General features: G+C 48.7%; 1 protein-coding gene across 10 annotated transcripts in view; it reads right to left on the bottom strand.

Moving 5' to 3' along the window:
- Positions 1 to 22,197, bottom strand: part of FYCO1 (FYVE and coiled-coil domain autophagy adaptor 1) — a 74,962-nt gene that overhangs the window by 51,378 nt on the left and 1,387 nt on the right. For 4 of the 10 annotated variants that reach the window (XM_019632878.1, XM_019632836.1, XM_019632901.1 and 1 more), the window contains exons 2-7: positions 21,051 to 21,186; positions 12,671 to 12,822; positions 9,126 to 9,232; positions 7,535 to 7,660; positions 3,470 to 3,576; positions 1,872 to 2,015 (exon numbers count right to left, since the gene is read on the bottom strand). In XM_019632878.1, the coding sequence (XP_019488423.1) occupies positions 1,872 to 2,015; positions 3,470 to 3,576; positions 7,535 to 7,660; positions 9,126 to 9,232; positions 12,671 to 12,725 (539 nt within the window). In that variant the 5' untranslated portion in view covers positions 12,726 to 12,822; positions 21,051 to 21,186. Of the gene's footprint in view, positions 1 to 1,871; positions 2,016 to 3,469; positions 3,577 to 7,534; positions 7,661 to 9,125; positions 9,233 to 12,670; positions 12,842 to 13,318; positions 13,484 to 14,466; positions 14,649 to 17,649; positions 17,824 to 21,050; positions 21,187 to 22,197 lie in introns of those variants that run through there. The other 6 variants (XM_019632843.1, XM_019632848.1, XM_019632861.1 and 3 more) reach the window with 6 other exon arrangements.

The following is a 22,197-nucleotide window of genomic DNA, read 5'->3' as shown; positions in this document are numbered from 1 at the left end:
ATGGTTAGCTATCTCATGATTCAATGTATGCAAAATAAAACTATATATACAAATAAAATATTAGTGATACACACGTAGTAAAATAATTCTTGCCCAAATTATCATGGATCATAAAACTAACAGGTGAGAGATTTATTAAAAGAAACAGGATAACCTAATCTCAAAGTATCTTACTACAAGATATATATTAATAACAATGGGAAAATAGTCACTTTAATAGAAACCTAAGGTGGCAGACACCACCTGAACCAAATTATCATGGTTAACCATGGTGCTCATAATGAAATAAAGGAGTATCGTGTGTCTCCAGATACAATGAACGGAGAAGGACACAACTTTGGAGGTATCCCTACCAAAAATGCTTAACCTGAAATCTAATAACGTAGAAACACTAGACAAACTCCCAATAAGGAACGTTTTACAAAATGACTGACCTGTACTTTTCAAAAATGTCTATGCTACGAAAAACAAAGACTGAGAACTGTCCCAAATCAGACTGTTCCAAATTAGAGACATGACAATTAACTGCAACATGTGACCCTAGATTATAGTAGACATTATTGAGATAATTCTCAATATTTAAATAAGGTCTGTAAATTTAAGAGTAACATTGTAATCGATGTTAGTTTCCTGATCTTGATAACTGCACTGAGATTAATAAGAGGATATCCTTGATTTTAGGAAACAGACAATGAAATGTATTGCAGGAAAGTGGAATCGAGTCTATAACTTACCCTCGAATGGCTTAGGGCAGGGATCAGCAAACTGCAGCTCGAGAGCCACATGGGGCTCTTTGGGTACGGTCTGTCTCAAAAGTTTGCCGACCCCTGGAAGAGCTAATCCTGTCCCTCACAACAATTTAAAAGTTATTCGAGAGCCATAAATATATTTTTACATAATCACCATTATGTGAATAACATCCTTTAAAAATTTTATAAATGAACCTATGATAGTTTTATTTTCATTTTCAATTTTACTGCAGAGCCACAGTTCCCGAGCCGCAGTTTGCTGACCCCTGGCTTAGGAAATAAACCAACATGTATGTATAAAGAATGATAAAACACCTGTGGTAAAATACTGATAACGGGGGAATAGAGCTGAAGGCATGACGAGTGCTCTGTGCCACTTTTGTAGCTGATCTGTAATTCTGGAATAATTTCAAAATCAAAAAGTTTTAAAAAGGACACATGACGTAAATATAGCAAAATGTTAGCTTTTCAATCTTGGTGGTTGGTACATGGATATCATTATATTCAGTACTATTCTCTACATACAAACTATGAAAAATTTCAGAAACCTGATTAACAGAAAGTAAGCAAAACAAAGAATGCCAGACTTGAGTTTAACTGGAGTCTGTGCCCTGGCCCTGCTGCCCACCAGCTGGGTGACGCTGGGCAAGTCCCTTCACTCAGAGCCTGTTTCCTCCCTCCCGAGTGGTTGTAAGGATTCAGCCAGATGGCGTGTTGAGTGCCATCCTGGTGTAGAAATGAAAACACAGCAGCCTCTGCAGCAACCTTACGTGGATGGGCTGTAGCTGTCACTGCCTAGGAGGCCTCCATGATAACTCCCTGAGAGCAAAAATAGGAAAAAGCCCACCTGCTCCTCCCCAGGCTGTCGTGTGAGTCCGATGACACATTTAAAAACCTCTGGTTTAGCATATGCATCTCCACTGACTCATACCGCCTGGTTAGCTTAAGGTTGGCGCCCGAATGTTATTCTGACTCACCATTCAACAAGGTCTAAAACGAGCAGGCATGCGAGCTGCAAAGCTATATGTAACTCACTGAGCAAACAGCTGTGCTTTGGGAGACGGGTCTTCCAAACTTCAAACAGCCCCTTCCCCTTTGAAGCTGAGCAATTCTTCAACATACCTGGCGAATGTCGGCCAAGCAGCATCCAGGTCATAGCCCCGCGACGCCAGGTCGAACTGAACGTCGGTCAGCTCGTAGAGCTGGCCCACAATGTCAGAGCTCAGCCGTGGCTTCAGAAAGGGGCTTCTTGCATAGTACCAGTCACTGCGGAGAAACACAAGGTGCCGATCACAAGACTGTACAGGCAAGAAAACAGCGAAATTAATCAGTCCTGTCAGTCGGGCTCTGCGTCATCCCGTTCTAACTCAGGTTACTGAATTAAACAGACGGACAGACAGACACACGCAACCCCCGTTCCCCCCTCCCCCAATTTGCTTTTCACTGTAGAAGCACAGAGGTCTCAAATAAGCTTGCTCTTGAAGTAAATTGCTGAAATGAACTAGATACTTATTTATTACTTCTATCATATCTAGTTTCTAAAAGGGATCTGAGAAACCTTAAATCTCAATTACTTGCCAAGAAAGGGTAGTTGTGGGGGAAAGAATACTTCCTTTCTGAAAGGTAACCGCATCTTCTATTCTTTCTGGAGAACTCGGCACAGGCACTGAGCTCACTACTAATTTCTGTCCTGACACTAGTTTAAATGGGAAGGAACAGGTGCCAGTCGTTTCACTTCCCGTGAGGTGATGGGAATTTAAAAGGACAACGCTGGTGAGTTTACAGAGCTGCGTGGCTGTGGTCTGTGGACTGTGATATACTGGAAGCCAAGCTCTTTAGGGCGGTTTTCACCAAACACCCAGAACAAAATAACCTTCAAATCAAATGTGTGAAGGTGAAGGTTCTCAACTCACGTGAATGCTCAAAACCCGTCACATGTCACATGTGCGAGAAATGCATCTTTCTGCAAATCAATCTTAAAAGTCACAAAATGAAACCAAGTATTTTTCCCCAACAGTTCTTTCTTTTAGAATTCAGAAGTGATTTCTTTCTTGGAGTAACTGGAAGAATGCTCCCTAGGGAGAGGGGCGGCAGAGCTGGCAGAGGGGCACTGGGTTCCCATCCTCAGTCCTGCCTCCCTCTCCTCTAGTTCCCAGGGCTTCATCACTAGCAGCACAAAGGCTCCCAAACTGGCCGCCCATCACAATCTCCAGGGAGCCCAGACACGCCCAGCAGGTGTTAACTTTGTGTCTGGGGTGAGTCTCCAGGCTCCATGGTGTTAAGACCCACAGGTGACGCTGCTGAGAGGCCAGGGCTGCAACCCACTGGGTCCAGGGTGACAGGTGGGGTGTGTCTGTCTATTCATTAGCTCCAGCACAACGGACATGCTATCCACGAGGGAAAACTACCTGGCACCAGGAGTTAGGAGACCTGGACCCAAGCTCCTGCTTTACAACTCAGCATCGCTGGGGCCTAGAGAAGGGCTTTAGCCTCTCTGAGCCTCAGTTTCCTCACCTGTAAACACTCAGTGCTACCTGCCCCATGCGTGTCAAGGACCGTGGCAGGGAGGCAGGAGAGAATGACAGATGTGGAAGGGCTTTGCTTGTGCCAAGTTGCCATACAAACTGGCGCTGCAGCTGCAGTTGTCCTTACTATAAATGAGGGGACTACGATTCATTTCTGAATGGTATGGGGGTCAACCCAGCACTTGATGTATTTACCTGGTCACTTTGGTGTTCATGAAGCACTGCTGTAAGGTGTCTGCCAACCTCTGGTGCACCAAAGAGTAGCGAATAAATGCTCTTCCTTTTCCCAGGGATGTTCGGAGCTGGAAAAAGGAGATCACATAGAAATGAAGAGTTGTTGGCCTAACTCTAGAGACCTGGCCTCAGAGATGGCTTGCATAAAACAGAAACAGGGCAGAAAATGTCACCCCCAATCCTACCCTACACATTGGCACTGGCTTCACTCATGTCCCTCAGATGACACGAAACGTTCGATAATGTCTCCATAGACAGCGAGGCCTGAAGTGGGTGGACTTCTTGCAGGCCTCCACCCAAGAATAATCTACAGACCCCAGCAAACATGGCCAGGAAGCTATGTTCGTGGGAGGCTCTCCAACCTCTGTGGACTCCTCAAATGTCACCCTCCCTCGTCTGCTCCATCAGAAGCTCTGGGTTTAGAGTCAGATGAAATTGTATGATTTAACTTGAAGTGTTTAGAATAAACCTTGGAGGTAAACGAAGGACTTCTCACACCTGAGCTTGAGCGAGAGATGGTCTCAGTTTGGCTAATGCAGCGGGGAGGGTGTGGGAAGAGGAGGGCAAAGGGCAGAGGTGCATAAGGGGGACTTCTAACAAGTCTTGATCGATGTATAACTCCTCCTCTGAGTCCTCATGAAACCATCAGTAAAATCCATGTATCTGTCAACACTTTCCTGGTTGGATTTCTTTTCAGCTGCATTTAGTCAGAAAGTGCCCAGGGGGTGAGAGCAAGCGATGTCTCTAGGTGGCCCAGTCACGGGGTAACGAAAACATGGGCATGGCTCTATTTCAGGAAGTCTGAGGTGGACGGTGCAGGCCTGTCTTCGGAACCTCTCCCCACCACGCCAAAACATGGCTTCTAAAGAAGTTTCTGGAAGCCTGTTGTGACGGAGGTGGGATACACTGGTCAGAGACTCTGCCAGCTGCGGTCACACAGTCACCAAGATGAATGGGATCAAGCGGACAGCCACAGAAGACGCTTGAGGCCAGTTTGCAAACCAGGATTCATGCTCTTGATGTTTCAGCCCCAGAAGCTCAAGATAAGTAGGCAGGAATTCAGAAGCTCTCAACCTACCACAGGCGCCTGTTCTGTCAGACTCTGGCTCCGAGTGGGGTGAGCAGAGACCCACACCCTCCTCACCCTTCAAAGGTCAGAGGTGTTTCGCTTGCTGGCGGGGGAAGGGGAAGCCGTGGTTTCACCAAGATGGCCATAACCCTCCGACTATTAAGAAACCGATTATGGCCCTGGATTGAGACAGGAAGGTGGGGGAGGGGAGGTACAGCCGCAAGCCTTGGCACATTCACGATGGTGCCAACATCCAAGCATAAGACACCTTTTAGCCCAGAGCTACTGCCGACTCAGGAAATGATACAACATGAAATAGTTCTAAAAAACAAAAAGGTGTGAAACCTCATGAACTACAGGGGCTGTGAGACATTTCTCCCTGTGGGCTTTATGGCTATGAGGCAACATCAGGAAGTCTGGGAATGAAGGTGGGCGGCAGCCTGGCTCCTGGCTTTGTCACCACCGCCATGGCATGGCTGCAGACTGCTGATCATGGCAGGTGATGCCCAGGGGAGAATCTTGATGGCATCCCCGTATATACAAATGCTTTTTCCACTGATGAGTGAAGTGAGGACAAAGTGTTCAGTGGTAATGAGAAACTCAGGCAGCGAGAACAGCTGAGCAAAGCATTGTGAAGCGAAGTGTGTATCACACACACATACCCACCCAGGCCTCACGAAACTGAATAAGAACCTCATGTAACTGCCTATGTCTGTAAGCTTATCCTTATTAGCAAAACGGCCATTGTAACAGCATTCGGAACATTGGATTTTTTAATGGAAAACAAGTGAGTCCATATTTTTTTTGGGTTTTTTGTTTTGTTTTGTTTTTTTGCTGAGCCATCCTACTACCTGTTGGCAGCTCAGTGGCAGCTCAGCTTGGGCCAGAGAGTGTGAGTCCATATTTTTAATCAGGCCTATTAACTGAATTTATTACATATGTATATATATATATATATATATATATATATATATATATATATGAGGTCTTTTAAAACATCTCTTGGGGAAGAGAACAATAGTTCCTTTGTACTCCTAATGGAAATACTGCACAGCCTTTTTTTATTTTTTGAGATGCTTTCATTACCTAATTCCTTAAATTTTTCAGCACTTAATCACACTCATATACACTAGATCAGGAAGCGATACAACAGCAGCACAGGACAGGGAAGTCTGTGAGGTACACCAGAGCTGATTCTGCTCTAAGTCAGACCTCTGTGCCAGGAGCCTGACGCCGCCACGCTGCACCCTGGTTCTGATTCTGCCCACTGTGGAGAGATGGGCACAATCTGGGCTGAACCCATTCTGCACCTTTAGAAGTGGCTGATTAGAGCCTCAGGCTGTTTCAGCCCAAATGGCTGCCTCCCACGTTTACCTTCTGGCTTGCTGGCCTGGGTGGCACTTGATTATTGATTAAAGTTAACCCACATACTCAGCAGCCCATCCTGCCTATAGGATGGTTGCTGCTGGATACTTGGTGAACTGTAATCGGTGCCCAGGAAGCCCAGGGACGATCGAGCCATTCCTCACAATGGGCTCCACGGAGCAGAGACTGCAGCACAGATGAGAGGACTGGACCCTACAGGTGGCGGAGCCCAAGCCAGCCACCAAACCCCCAACGAGGTTCACACAGCTTTTGCTTCTGGAAGTCAGTTTTTCTGGCCTTGGATTGTCTAAAGGTTTGACTGCATTATGAGAGAAGAAGAGGAAACTAGCCAAAAAGCAGATGTAAGCATTTCATAGCCCTGGCCAATGAGTATTAAGCTAAATTCATTTCCAGACTTCAGCTGTTGGGAGTCATAAAGGTGGAAGCTTCAGCTGCTCTAAAAATAGAAGAGAATGACAATGAGTGAGCACTCCTAGGTTTCTGGGGAGAAAGGCGACAAGGAGAACCCTCTCCCGATTTATGATGCATGAAAACACTGCTCCACGCCATGGGCCCAAGGGTTCCCTAGGCACGACCTCACAAGACGCTACATGGACATTAAGGAAATTTGCAGAACAAAATCCTCCAAGCCAGGATCTTTCCTCATTTTCTCAGATGTCAGAGGGGTAGCTGGTGGAAAATGCCCAGCTCTCAATGTCGGGGTATCTGTTATTCTCTATAAGAAGAAACCCGTCTGGCTGCAGCTGGCGTGGTCAGCAAAGAGTTCTTCCCAGAGCACGTGACTCTGTGGCCTCTGCAGGAGGCCAGCCAAGCAGCATATCTGCTGGCTTTAAAGTAACTTTAAACTTAATGACAAGATACTGAAAAGATGAAATGTATAAACCCCTTAGGCCTCCTGCCCTAAATCTAGGGGGTTACTTGCAAAGTTCTTTACTCGCAGATGGACTAGGTTTATGAGAAAGAGAGAGAGAAAAAGATTCATCAGGAGTGGCAGGTGGGGCAGAGGCAGACAGAAGGAGAAAGAGGATGAATGTTGTTGCTTTGGAGTTTTGTAAAATAGCAAAGCCACGACATTCTGCTCTGCAGAGGCTCAGAGCTTAATCTTAGCATTCTAGCATTTTAAGAAATGACTCTCATTGAGATCCCACATCACTCTCTTCATTTCAAATCCAAGTTTCCTAGGTCAACTGTAGGGAAAGCAGCCTAGCAAAGTTTAAGAATTTCCTCTAGGAAACTGATTTTTTTAAAAAGGTGGTGACCTGTGCTGTACACATCCAAGGGGCACCAAGAGCCGACCACAGTGTGAACAGCCCACCCTGACAGGTAATGTGTGTGTTGTAATGTAACAGCAGAGCCGGGACCCAGCCCGTCCTCAGCTCCGCAAATGCTCATGTGGGGCCTTCCCTGAGCTAACAGTGGGCACTGGTATACCTGGCCTGGATGTCTTCACTTCTTTACCACCATAAACCCCATTTCCTCACTCGTCTGCCTGCAGCACAGGCCTCTCTGTAAGAGATGCATAAGGCAGGCATCTTGAGACTTGAGAAGACTTGAGGTCCTTGGCTGCTTACCTCTGAAATAGACTTGACAAATCGGATCCCATCATTGGCTCCTTTCACCCTGGCCAGGCAGGCACAGAAGTAATCCCAGTAGTCCTTCTTGCTGCCCAGGAGGGTGGCCTTCTCTTTCTGATCGAACTGGGTATGGAAAAGGACATGAGAAAGGAGGTCCAAGCCCACGGCTGTTCATCCCTCCATTTCAATGATAAATAATAATAGCTTCTTAGTTGCCTAGCGCTGAGCAAGGCCCTTTACTGGCATTATTTTTATTTATTATCAAATGAAGGTGTTTTAACCCCCAATTTACAGGTGAGGAAACTGAGGCTAGGAGAGGTTAAGTAACTAGCTCAAGGTCATACAACTCGTAAGATTCAGGCATAAAAGCACCCCAACAAAGATTTATCTGTCCAGAGACGTCTGTCCACAGAGTTGGGAGTAAAGATACATAACAACATATGACAAAGAAATACACGTGTAAAGTCTTAAGGGCAACCTGAAGTGTGAACTACGACTCAATTTAAGGAAATGAGTAAGTAGCATTTTATCCCAGTTACTCAAGTGTCAAAAATGTTTTAATATACATACAATAAATTCAAATGTCAGCTATGAGTCATTTCAAATCCAAAACCAAAATGAGCTGATTTAAAAAAAAAAAAAAAAGGTCCACAAACATGTTCACAATGCAAAACAGAGAACGTGATGAAAAGGCATGTGAAGGGCGAGTCCTTCAACACGCTGGCTGTATACACTTTGGTGGGATATGACGTTGCAAACAAATGGTGTTCAAAATGTATAGGTGTATCTTTCTCTAACATAACATTTTAGAGCATTTTTTTCTGATTATATGCATATACAGTTAGGAAATCTGGATAAAACAAACAAATTTAGAAACTGTAATGCCTAATACCACCACCCTAAGATAAATTCTGTTAACAGTTTGATCCATTTTCTTCCTGTAGTTGCCTGCGGTATTCCACACCTGCGGTATTCTCTAGATCTGTGCTTCTTGAACCAAGCAGACACATACATTAGGCTGGGAGCGTGTTAAAAGAAAACTTCCTGGGCTGACCTCAAAGATCCTGATTTGGGGGGTCAGGTGAGAACCAAGAATCCATTTCTAACAAGCCCCCACGTGATACCTGTGCTGCTGGTCTATGGACCACACTTTGAGCAGCAAGGCTCTAAAATATAGGCCTCTGGATGTTTTCCAGAGGGTCTACATGCTCCTGGAAAATGTGTGACTGGTTATATATACACACATATATGCATGTCTGTGTTTGGGGAGATATTCCATACCTTTCACCAGACTCTCAAAGGAAGATTGTGGCTGTCCCAAAGTTAAGGTCTCTGCTAAACAGTGATCTTGTGACCTCTGCCTTAAGCTGACCTAAATCTCTAAAGAATGTTCTGGATTCTGAAATCATTCTAAGGGGCAACATTCCGATTCCCCAGGGGATGGCATTTGGAGGCCTGACCTTAAGTCTGACCAGGACGGCTTAGCGCTCCATGAGCTTTCTGGGCCATATTGTGAACGCTGATGGTCACCCAAGAGGGAAACAAGAGACAGCAGAGCAGAAATCAACACATTACAGGAGTCACTTACTTGAAGGAGATACTCAAGTTTGTAAGAAAACTTATGCAAGCTGGTGCTGTCATCTGTGATGGGTTCCCCTGCTTCCTTAAATTCTTTGCTTAGTTCTGTCACAGCATCTTCAAGACAACAAACAGGAACATGTTATCCAATGGAGACCGACCTCAGAGAAGTGAGAAAGCAGAGTAACTCCAAGAAGCATGAGGAGTAAGTGGTCAGTGACGGCAAAGCACCTGGGAAACGTGAGGGGTGTCAGCATCCACGGGACGCTGGTTAAGCCCCCACAAGTCATGCGAGCCCAGCAGTACTTCACCACAGATGGCTGGCTGGGCACAGTTCTGGGCCATCCCTGTAGGCCCACCACATAGGCCTTGTAATTTGCATGTAGTATTTGGTCAGCACATGTTGGCTGTGTGGATGAATCATTTGGAAGTCCCCCAATACTGACTTCCAGGAAGCTTTCTCCTTTAGTGCGGCCATGTTTCCTGCTGACCTTCACTATCACTCTATTGCTCAGGACAGGTAAGTCCAGGCTTCAAAAGGCCCAGAGTGTGCAAATACTAGCAAGATAATACCACGAAGGACAACAATGGCTGCTTCTGTTAACCGAGAGAGTGCCTGTTAGGGCCCCGGCCTTTGCATGTCTTTCTCACTTAATACAGCGCTGAGACGCAGGGATTGCTTAAGTCAACAAACCTGAGCTGCAATTGATTTAAGATGATCCCAATGTCAGAGCTGTCAAAATGTGACAAAAAATAATTACAACTTAGAATTCTGCAGATGAGGCACTCACGGAGGCGAGAGCACTTGGCCAAAGATCTTGGATGGCAAACAACACAGCTAGCGTGAGAACCTTGGTTTTCTCAAGGGCGTTCTGACTCCAGAGCCCACCTCTTAACTTCGAAGGTAATTGACTTCCCTGTGCAGAAAAGGGGAAAAAAAAACCACCTTTGACCCTCCCTCACAGCCTCTGCTGTGGGACAGAGGGACTGCTAGAAGCTGGGTTTCAATTAGAAATTGGAAAAATGTCTCCAGCTGAGATGGTTGGAAAATGCTGGACGAAACCCTGTCTTCTTACAAAATAAACAAATATTAAAAAAAAAAAAAACCCAAAGAAAAAACCTAAAACAAACAAACAAAAACCTATCGTCTTCTCTGACAGCTCGTACCAGAAAATAAGCCCTGAGCCCCTGCCTTCAAGCACCATGGCTACAGAGCAGGTCTGCCCAGGACGGAAGCTGAGCCTGAGCTGCTCAAGTTTAATTAACACTGACCCCGCGGGCCAAGGTCAGCCAACGGCGGAAGACAGGTTCTTGGGGCTGATTCTTACAAGTGACTGTCGCCCAGTTGTGCCCTACTAGAGGTGTCTGCTGTGGCTGGCATGGAGAGCCAGGGGCCCAGGGGCCGGGGAAGACACGCGGCCTGCCTTCTCCACCCTCAGGCTGGGTTAGCACTCAAAACCTGATCTGGGAACTCCTGAAATTTTGAAAGAGCGAGCCTTGGATATGAAGCACCACAATCTTGGTTTCACATGAATTATTATTTGCTTCTGCCAACAGCCTTGAGCAGTGGGTGTCATCATCCAAGCTTACACTGCGCCTTGGAAAGGTGAAGGGACTTGCTCAACATCTGCCAGGGTTAAAAGGCGGGGTCAGCTCGCCTGCCTGACACCAAGGCCCCGGTAACTGCTGTCACCAGGACAGGCGGCTGCCCTGCAGAGGGCAGAGGCTGTGCACGGCACAGGACAGCTCAGGTAAGGATGCACCACGGCAAAAGCTGGAGGCCTGCTGTATGTTTATCAAGACAGCCACCAACAGGTGAAAAGAAAGGGTCTGGAGAACACGGTGCCTTTTAGGAATTCCCACCAAAGTGCTCTGTGGGCTGGGTATGGACACTGACATGGCCTTGGCATGTCGGGGACGACCAGACGCATCCAGCACACGGGATGGAAACAGGCAACTGAACAAACACTAATCCTGTCCTCCTCCTCCTGGAACGGGGCCCTACAGGGCCTGTCTTCCTCTCTTCCTCCCAGTGAGGACCTCTGGGTCCCAGTCATGCCGGAGAACCAGGGACTGAAACACAGACAAGACTGCCTACGCTGTGGAGAAACTCTCAAGGCCAGTGGCAAATGCAGATTTGCAGGGATTGTCATCTTACTTTCCCTGTGTATGCGTGTGTGTAGGTTGTTGTTTTTAAGCATCGACATTTTAGCCGTGTGTGTGTGTGTGTGTGTGTGTGTGTGTGTGTGTGTAGATTGTTTTTAAGCATCGATATTTTTAGCCGGAAGCACACTGGTATGATTAAGAGCACAAAGTCTGCCACCCTGTGTGTGCACACCCAGGCCCTGCCCGACTGGATGTATGACCTTAGGCAAGTCACTCAACCTCTCTGTGCCTGTTTCCACATCTGCAAAATGGGAATAATGATGGCTCGAACCTCACAGAATGAAACATGAGGGCTCAGTGAGTTATTATCTCTAAGATGCATGTGAAATGCCATGTGATGATTAGCTAGTAGAGGCCCAAAGTGCTACATAAATAGGAGATAAGCCTGAGAAAGTGACCTTTTTTATCTCATCGACTGTGACCTTCAGAATGAGGACTGTACTGTGGCCACCACTAGCCCGAAGCCCTGGGTAGGAGAGGCTGCAGTTGGTCATCCCTGTGTCTGAGCAGATAGGACCCTGGGCCTTCCGTCTGTCAGAAGGCTGTCACCGCGGTGTCTGCGACAAGGAGGAAGTGGTTAGCTTCAGATTACGTTGTGGCAAGTGCAGGAGCTCCAAGGAGCCTTACAGAACCAGCCCTGGGGTCTGAAGCGTCTGGAAAACTTGCCAAAATCCTGACCTTTGGGCCTCCATCTGAGAGGGGGATTCAGGTCCTAGACACTGCAGCCAGCAGAGAAAGCGGCCTCCCCTCCCGACTCTGCCCCTCTTTACACGCCCCTCCCCACCTGGCCCCTCTCCAGCGAGAGGCCTACAGGCGGTGTCTCTCCCTGGGCCAGGCCACGCTCGGGGAGGTCTGCGAGGCAGCAGGCCCAGAGCTGGAGTGCAGCCCAGGCCACGGGCTGTCCGCCCACCATGACCAGGTGAGACAGCAAAACAAGAAAAACGGGTGTCTGGTCTTCCTGCTCAGAGGGAAGGAGCACACTGTTCCCCAACTGAGCCACCTCCATCAGAGCCCAGAGGATCGTGATTAAGCCAAGAAAAAAAACACACAGATGCGACAAAGCCAAGAACGAACGCGCGCGCGTGCGCGCGCACACACACACACACACACACACACACACACACACACACACCCTCGCCGCAGAAACGAGTACTTGATTTTGTTTACAAAGTGGCTTTACAGTGCCCTGGGACGAGGGCCAGGCAAGCGCTCCCAGCCTGACACAGGATGGACATCTGAGCCCCAAATATTTCAATATGACGTGTCTGGAGGGCTCCAATTACTCTCGTGTGAACACAGATGACAGGGCTCAATTTCAACTGGCAACCGCGAAAGCACAGTCACAGCTCCCTCGAAGCCCAGCCCACATGCCGTGCGGCCTAACCGTACCTTGTAAATCGCGGATGATCCTCTGGAGCTGGCCTTCCGCCCCGGTGGAAGCCATGGCGGCTGGCTGCAGGCAGCCTGTCCTGGTTGAGCACCTCCGGCCTGGGGCCTGGGGCCTGGGCCCGGTCAGCAGAAGTCAGGCTCCATGGTGGCACCTGCAGGGTAAGGAGGAGGCTGTGGAGGCAGCAGTCACAGACATAATGTAAAGACAGTAGAGGGACGCTGCCCTGGGCACCAAGTCGCCCGTCTGGGCGTCTTCTCATAATGGGAAGGGCTTGACCTTTCTGTGTGGGCCTTGCTCTGTGGGCATTCCCTGGTTGGCTTCTGACACACTTATATTCAGACACAATGACCTGGTTTGAGCCTTAAAACGAAACAAGATCAACCAAACAGAGCGGCCTAGTCTGTGTGAGTTCCCCTCCGATTCCGCCCTGACACAGCACTGCCTGACTTTCCACCTTTAAAGATGCCACCCAGTGGCTTCCCGCAGCCCTGGTACCAAGGCCAAAACTAGTGCAACCCCAGTTCCCTGGCCTGCTAAGCTTTAGGTGCTGGCTACCAGCGGACCCGTCTCTCCCACGCCCGGCCCGCATTCTCCCCACGCCTGCCTTCCCTGAGGGCTGGCCAGGAGCGCGGGCTGAGGACACATACCCTCAGGGATTCTGCACCAAGGAAAGGCCGTTTGCCTCGCGGGGGAAGGGCTGTGGCGCCCGCTGCCCAGAGTCCGGCTCTGCCTGGGTGGGCACGCTGGGTGTGCCATCAGGGGCCTGCGCAGCCCTCGGAACCAGTAAAGGGACACTTCTATTTTAAGCTCAGTTACTGTCCTCTCGTGGCTGGTGAGTCCTGAGTTACCAGCCCTACTTGGGCAGCTGCTGAAGTGATTTGAGGACACAGTAGAGGCTGCAGTCCAACAAAGATGAGGAGATACGAGCGGCATGGGAAAGAGGCTTGGACGTGCACTTGGACCCTGCTGGGTCCTGTCAGAACCTCTAACTCCTTCCTCAGACGCTCACTGCAGAATCATAGTGTTTGCTGGCAAAGCAGCTGGCAAGGCTGGAGGCAGCCGTAGCAGCAGCCACCACTAAATGAGGGCCTACTGTGGGCTGGGCCCGGTTAGGTGCTTTACACACGTGATCTTTTTAATTCTGACAATCGCCCTAGTGGAGTAAGTAATGTACAGAGGAGGAGCTGGCATTCAGAGAAGACGTGTAACTAGTCTAAGGCCTCAGGCCAGCAAAGAGTGAAATCGTGGTGTGAACCCCGGCCAGTGTGGCTTCAAATCCTGCGGATTTACAACTGAGCCACTGTCACTATAGCAAATGACCAACCACTTCCACTGGCTTCTAGGAAGCACCCTGAACGCCAGCGTCTCCCAAATAACGTGCCACCACCTGAGGGTTTCTACCACATGCTGGCCCTCACCCTCCCACCGCCATCTTCCCCTTACTGCTCCAGGGGCGAGGCAAGCAAATCCTGGAATAGAAATGATCCCCACCTCAAGCTCCTCCAAATATTTACATAAGCATTCCAGCATCAGCCTGCAGGGAGGAGGGCCTGTCACAGGGCAGATATGCCCGGGCCTATTTTTAGCAAACAAGCCAGGCTGCGGTGACTCAGTGAAAACAAGGCCTAAAGAGGGCTTCTCCGGCCCGGGAGGAATGAGACAGACACAAACCTGTACCATACTCCCAGTAATTCAAGACACAGAGCCCCAGAGAACCCTCCAACCCCCCCCACCCCCAGCAAGTGCTGGCACCCTGCCCCTCACAGACACCAAACTCAGGGTGGGAGTGGTTTACCAGAAGCCAGCCTGCTTTGTCCTGGGCGTCTCTCCAGGTCGCCTGCTGAACACAGAGCCTGAGCAGGGACCGGCCAGGGCCCTAGAGACGGGGAGCCTGGGCTCAGCCAGACTTCTGCAGGGGCTCTGCTGCCCAGACACACACTTCGCCCCTCCTGGCTCACGATGGTCAGTGCACTGCTGCCTTGTCACCACACTCTGCCAAGTACCTACATTGTGTGGGCTTGGCACACGGAGGCATGCAAGGCACAGGCCAGCCCTGGAGGAGCTTGGCTGTGCACCAAGGAGGGAGAGAGAAAAACAGCCAGATATCAGGACCCGGCAGAAGAGGTCTATGCAGAGATATGGATAAAAAGTTACAGGCACTCGGCAATGAAGAGGCACGAACCACAGATACACACAACAAATGCTTTGTGCTGAGTCAAAGAAGCCAGACTGAAAAGGTTACACACTTCACTACCCCATTTGCATGATATTCTTGCAAAGGCAAAGCATTAGGAAGAAATCAAATCAGTTGTTGCCAGGGGCTGGGGGTGAAGGGAGGACTGCAAAGGAGTATGCAGAAATTGTGGGGGGCAATTCTGTTCTTTCTTGATTGCGGTGGTGGTTACATGACTATATATATCTGACAAACATATATTTATCAAAACTCACATCTTGTAAAATATATCTCAATAAAAATAGTGGCACTGTGATGAATTTAGAAAGATGCAGTTAGACCTGAGGAAAGGAAAACGAATTCTGCTTGGGGAAGGGAGAGGGTGGTAGGCACTCCGTGACGGCAACTGAGTCAGGCCAGACCTGAAAAATGAACAGGTCTTCAGAGAGACCCAAGGAGAAAGCATGCTGGGGTGGAGGGTTGGTATAAAGCCTGTTTCTCTACCTGTGCTCCTTTTGTGAATGTTATCAGCACAGAGAAAGCCTTGTAGCTTCTGGGAGAACTAATCTTGGAGGAAGATGACTAATTCCCCAGGAGCCCTCTCACAAGCCTGCTGGGTCTGTGTGTTTACTTCAACTGGAGGCAAGACTTGCACAGGAGGGAGAGGGCGGAGCTTGAAAGGAAGGGATAACAACAGATTCTGAGTTAATTTATCCAGGCTCTGGCCAGGACAATGCATGAACCAGACAAGCTGCATTTTCTAGAAACCAGCCCTCTTTGGATTCTGGCATGAGGGAGGGAACAACAACACTTGCAAACCAAGCGGGCACCCTGGCACGACGAGCCTGGACAGACACATGCTGGTTCGGGACTTCCTGGCACTTCGGCAAAGCTGCCCTCAGGTAGGCCTGAGCCCGGGAGGCCTTCTCTGCCTGACCCTAGGAGTTCGCCCAGCTGATGCCAAGTTCCCAGATCACCGGGTGAGCTGTGCCAGTGGCTGACTATACAAGCTGCTTTTCCAAAGGGCCTGCGTCACCACCAAGGTAATGAGCCCTAAGAAGCTGGCTAGTGGGCCTGGAGGTCACAATGGGCTTCCCACCACGCCTATGGGCCACCACCTCACAGGGTTTCCTGAAGTAAATCCGAGTCACCACAGGGATGCTGTTTCCATGGACTTGGAAAGGACAACTCCTGGCACTTTGTCCTCCCTCTTCCTTGGTCTGAGGTCATTACTAACCATCGAAGACAAAGATGGGACATTGTCTCTCTCACCACACCAGGGTTAACTTCCTGGTGTCTCTAGAGTAACCACACACGTAACCACCTGGATGTCCCACAATTCAGTACAAGTCTGACACTAACCACCGAGAGTTGGGGACGACCCCCGCTGGGTTTAGGGCTCAGTCCACAAGGCGACCTGGCTCCAGGAAGGGTGGCCAGTCCCAGGTTGCTACCTGTATTTCTGACCAACCGATGATAACCCGGGGATCCCATGATCCCCTCCTCAGGTTCAATAATTTGCTAGAACGCCTCAAAAAACTTGGGAAACACTGTTATTACGGGTTTATTTTATTTGATAGTTTTATTACTATTTATTTTAAAGGATACATTTCGGGAACAGCCAAACGGAAGAGATGCACAACAGAGGTAGAAGGTGGAGGGAGACAAATGGGTCTCCCATGCCCTGGGGCTCCCCACCCCCCTTACGGAGGCATGATTGATTAAACCACTGGCCACTGTGATTAACTCCGCCTTCAGTCCCTCTCCCCCTCCCCAGAGGCCTGGGGGAGGGGCTGATGAAAGTTCAGACCCTTTAATCTCCAGGTTGGTTCCTCTGGCAACCAGCTCCTACCCTGAAGCTATGTGGGGACCTCCGCCAAGAGCCACCCATTAGCATAAACTCAGGTACGGTAGAAAGGGGCTTGTTATGAATAACAAAAGACGCTCCAACCAGGAAATTCCAAGGGTTTCAGCTCTGTGCCAGGAACCAGGGACAAAGACCAGAAGTGTCTTTTATTGTCTCACAGACTTCTAGCACGAACCAGCCCAAAGCTGACCTCTACAACCCATTAGCAAACTGCTCCCCTAACTCAGGAGGCACTCAAAGAGCTTCTGTCCACATCGCCATGGCTGCTTCAGAGCTGGGGGAAGGACTCCAGGACCCCCCACCTTGCAAGGCCCCCAAAGTACAAGTTACCTCAATTAACCCAGGGTCCTTGTTGTATGACAAGTAAAAACCACTATCACTGTCTCTGGCAAGCTCTTTCAAATTACAGAGAAATATATTTTATAAAATGGGGTGTGGGGGGGAACATTGGGTTCTCTTGCCAAAAATTCAAAATTATGTTTAAACTTATCCAGAATGTCTGAAAACATCCAATCATCTGAAAGGGCAAAGGACTAAATGCATTTTTTTAAATTCTTGTTTATCCCCTGGGACTATTGCCTGAATCATGGCCCAGGTATTATTTTAGAGGATCATCCCCAACCTCCACATTCCTCCTATACCTGCCCAGAAGCCCTAAATGCCTTAAACAATAGACACGGCAGTTTAGTCCCAAATTAAGACTCAAAGACTGACTCTTGTAAACTGATTTACATTATAGCGCCAATGACTAATATTCATCATGTTGCCCAGAAACTGGCTGCGGCAGGAACAACACGGCGTCCAAGTAGCTGCCTAAGGAAGGAAGGAGCAGAAGGGGAGGAGGAGGTTTGGGCATGAAGACAAGCTGGCCCGGCCTTCAACAAAATCTGTCATACTCGCTCCCAACACTACAGCTAAGAACCAGAGAGGGTACTTACAGTTGGGCTCCTCCCACTCAAACAGGGTGAAGCCGACCAGTTGTAAATTCCACCAGACCAAGAGAGAGGAAGTTAACAGGACAGCTCAGATCAGTCCAAACAGAAAGGCTTCCTGGAAGAGTTCACTGCCTTGGCCTGGTTCAGCACACCACACAGCATCTATCCAGTTACCACCTATGGAAAGGCGGGTACTAGGCTGGTACCTGCAGCTCTGAAGGCCTGAGGTCCCACTGGCTCAGCTCTGAACAGGTTGCTGGGCAGACAGGCTGCCCTCACCAGCGCTTCAAGAAGGTGCCTAGAAGAGTGCTGAGGAGTTGGTCAGAGGTCAGCTCTGAGGCAGACATTTCAGCCCATGTGAGCAAAAGCTCGTCAGGCAACCCAGCCCCTTGACCTCTAATTAAAGTGATGACCAACTGCATGCCTGGGTCATCTTTCCAAACAATCCTCCTTGCTTGCGATCCTCTCATTCTTGAAGAGAATAAGGAACCTGAGACTTTGCCATCACTTCATGAAACTTCTCTGGGCTCCCCCTTTTCCCACCAAAATGTCAGGCTTCTTGGTCACTCGCTCTGAAACACACACGAAACTGGCCCCAATTCCAGCCCACTAACCCAGGAGAGCAGAGTCAAGAGGGACCTGCGGGTGTGAAGTGTTGCTTCTGGGTCTGGGGAGAGCAGACTGTCTTTTTTTTTTTTTTTTTGGAAGATGGGCAGTTGCTCCTGGGAGGGGCTACACATCTGTATTTGGGACAGCCGTGCCATTGGTAAGCCCAGAGAAAACAGGGTAGATCCTGGATCGGCTGCACAAATGAGTGAGGCCTCAACTGGTGCATCTACTCCTGGCCCCCAAACAGCAAAACCCCACACCGCTGGGGACAACTGCAGCACTCCCAAATCGTAAGCTCCAGAGCGACAGGGGGTGAGTCCAGCTAATGATGAATAAGAACTGGCAGCATGTGCCATCTCCATCTCTGACAGAATGTGCTGCACCACTGCACACGGCCTTGAGGAAGACAACAGGTAACCCGTACGTGCTAACAAACCGCCAGCCGGCCACGAGGTGCTGCTGGGCACCACTATGAAGAGGCAGGCCGGACCCAGACGCTCGCTACAGCTGTGGACAAGGCCTTCAGGGGGCTCCCGCTCCAGCGGGGAGAGGCAGACAGAATACACCCCCGGGGGGTTATAGGCAAATAAGAGCGGTCACCTGAGGCCTGGGAGAAGCACGCTGATGAGGACAGAGGCACACAAGGCCCTGTGCTCACCATTCGAAGCCCCCACTGCAGGCGGCTCTTCCCCTTTTGTGGCCATCTACCCACACAGTCATTTCTTGTTCAGTCTGTCTTTCCCACTTGTCTGTAAGGTCCGCTGCTATCCATTACTTATTCATTATTTCCCCAGCACCTAGCACAGATCTGACCCATGGAGGGCCCTCCATGAATTACTTGTTCAATGAATGAATAAATTAGACAAAACCAAACACATTGACTCTTACTCCGCAAACCAAAGGAAACTTGAGGCAGAGAAATGTACTAGAAATGTACCAACATGTAATTAGTGAAAATTATCCTTCAATGGTGGGAACCATGGGTAAATTTTCAAAAAATTCTATTTCTCTGATTTTCCAATTTTCCTTTACTGAGCACTAATTAGTTGTATGTTGACTAAAATAATGCATTTAAAAAATCAAGTTGTAATTGCAGACATTATATCATCATTATTGTGGAAATATTAGTTATTATTCTGAGAATGAATGAAATAATTTAGGGATTGGGGGGATTAAGTGTGTCTACCGGAGAGCGTGCACCCCAGCGGTGACCCCGAAGTCATTTTTCCCAGAAGCCTCCTTTACCCCATCCAGGACAAGGACAACCACAGCCATTACCACCACCTCCCAGACTCACCCGGCCCTCCTCGGGGCCCTTTCCTTCCTCCATTCCTAGACGTTTGGATCTGGAACCATCCAATAGGAACACTGCAAGGGTTGGGGAAGTTTTGATGGATCTGATTTCTGCTGTGCTCCTTGGGTGACAAGAGCGACAACCTGGGTATGGACCGGGGCGGGAGGGGGGGAAGGGCGCTCTGCTGGCATTTAGGAGGGACAAGCAAGACCCAGGATGGCTCTGAAGCATTTGTGGCAATGGGCGAGAAAATGATCTTCTCTTTTATCCATTGTTGCTGAGTCTTGCCAATTTGGACCCTATTCAGATTTGGAGTCAGACTAGTCATGTGAAATTTATATTACCGGTAAGATCATGCCATGACTGGGTGAGGCCCATAAGTTTAGCGCACCAAACTATTTTCAGACAATTTCAGTAAATTCATCTGTCCTGGGGAAGTTATCTCACCTCTTTCTACCTTGTGTGGTGTTTGGGGTTGTTTTTTGTTTTTGTTTTCATGCAGTGTGGGGAGGCTACCCTTTATCTTCCTGCATGGAGGAGGTGGACCAAGAGAAGAACAGACATGTTCAGTGGCTGACTTTGGCTGAGGCTCCTAAGTGCCCCCTCCCTGCTCCTGACCAAGGCTGCAGATGCCCTGGAAAAAGCACCTGGGGCCACAGGTTCGGCTTGCGGAGATCCCTCCTAGCTCCATGTTAAACGGCCACCCCTGGTCCAGTCGTCCAGCCTATCCTGGACCTCTCCCGGGGATGCTCTTGGCCTAGCCCTCTGTATGCTAATGGCCTGCTTGAAATACCTTTTCCGCTTCAGGTTGTTCTTCTAAATGACAAGGGTTTCTCTAACACTTTTCTGCCCCAGGTTGAGGTGCAGTACCCGAGCCTCCCGAGGCGGTCGGTCAGACCTGCCCTTGGGCCCTGAACCGGCCACAGGGCCACAGTACCATAACCAGACCACAGATCTCCTTAAGTCTGTCCTCAGAACCACACTGATGTACATATCCTCATCCCTGAAAACAGGATCTTTCAAATGCCACAGTCCTGAAAGAACAGGAAGGACCAGTGGCAGTCATTAAAAGCACTAGGCTGACTGGCTGCGATGTGAGGAAGAGGGGAAAAACACCTGCACACCTGCATACCTGAGCACAGCTCTACCGTCCTCCTCTTCTAAAAGCCGTGGCGCCCACGTGCTCTGAAGCTGAAGCTCTTATTATGAGGACATACAGTGACACATCTAAATATAGCAAGATAAACACAGACCCATGGAAACATTTCAACACCCACACTACTGGTTTATTTAGTTGTTCGGAGGTTTTCTCCCAATCAAGAGCTTAAAAACAACAAAAACTAAACAACACTGGCACTGAGAGTACAAACAGAAAATACTGTTTATCTTTTGAGCAAGTCAATGACACCTGGCCGCTAGGTTGCTGACAAGGCCCAACTCCACTCGTCTCTGACCACCGGCACTTCCGGCTTGTTAGAAGACACCAGTTAAAGAGCCTTACCTGCTCGGCTGCCTGAGGCTGCTCCAGCCGACTGCTCCAAATTCTGAGTTCCTATCAGTGATTTTCACAGCTAGTCAACACGCTTCCTCTGCCTCAAGTTTAAAGGCATTCCAGTCTCGAGTCACCCAAGTTGTTCCTGGAATCAGCAGAAAACAGAGTGTGCCCATCAGCCAACCCTCTCCCCTCCGGGGAAGAGGAGGGCTGCCATTTAAGTGCTGACTGTTCTGGAAGACGCAGCCCACGGCCTCAGGGACCAACATGGTCAAAGTCACCCATTGTTCTGGTCTTGCTCTTGAAGGGGAGCAGTCTGCCACTCCAAAATATGCCTCTTTGGGATACTGGTTCCTTTAGTTAAGTTAATTTTAAGAAAAAGCAGACCTGCAAGAAGCTCTGAAAACCTAGAAGTTACAGTCTGGTAAAGGACATTTACATTTGTATGGGAAACAGCAGTCCGTAAGGGTGTTTCTCCATCACTGGACCAGGCTTGCCTTTACATGCAATGGAGAAGGCAGGGACTTAAATCTGTATAACAACCTGACCCTTGTTTACTGGTCACCTCGCATTATTGACCCTCCACCCCCAATATCTTCTTTAGTCTTTAGCTGAAGGTGGTATTTAAGGTGATGGCTTCCACCATTTTGGTGAGTTACTCAGTGTTCCTGGGTTTCTCTCTTGTATACAGGAAGTATACATATTATTAAACTTTAATTTGTTTTTCTCCTGCTAATCTGTCTCGTTGTAATTTGATTATTAGTCCAGCCAGAAGAACCTTGAAGAGTAGAGGATAATCCTTCCTCCCCAACATCTGTTTTACGTGGTTCCTCTCATCACAGACATCTGTGGGAGCCATCGCTGTCCCCAAAGGACCAGGCTAAATGCGTAGCTCCTGAACCCATGCTGGTGCCCCCAAACCAGACACAAGGGGCAAAGACCACCCAAGGAGCAACTAGAAGATCGAGTCCTAAAGCTACAAAAATCATCGAAGTAAAATGTTAATTGTAAATCTAACAAGTAGCACAAATCTCTTAGTGATGCTGTATGTTTAACCACCTTCCTGATAAAATATTGAAAACAATTTAAAACCTAAATGAAGTAGAAAACCTGTTTCCTAAAGATAAGAGTCTTTTCAGATCCTTTTAATCAAAAT

This window comes from Hipposideros armiger, unplaced genomic scaffold (genome assembly GCF_001890085.2).
Source record: "Hipposideros armiger isolate ML-2016 unplaced genomic scaffold, ASM189008v1 scaffold_18, whole genome shotgun sequence".
Lineage (NCBI taxonomy): Eukaryota > Metazoa > Chordata > Mammalia > Chiroptera > Hipposideridae > Hipposideros > Hipposideros armiger.
This window is presented reverse-complemented; position numbering and strand designations above follow the sequence as displayed.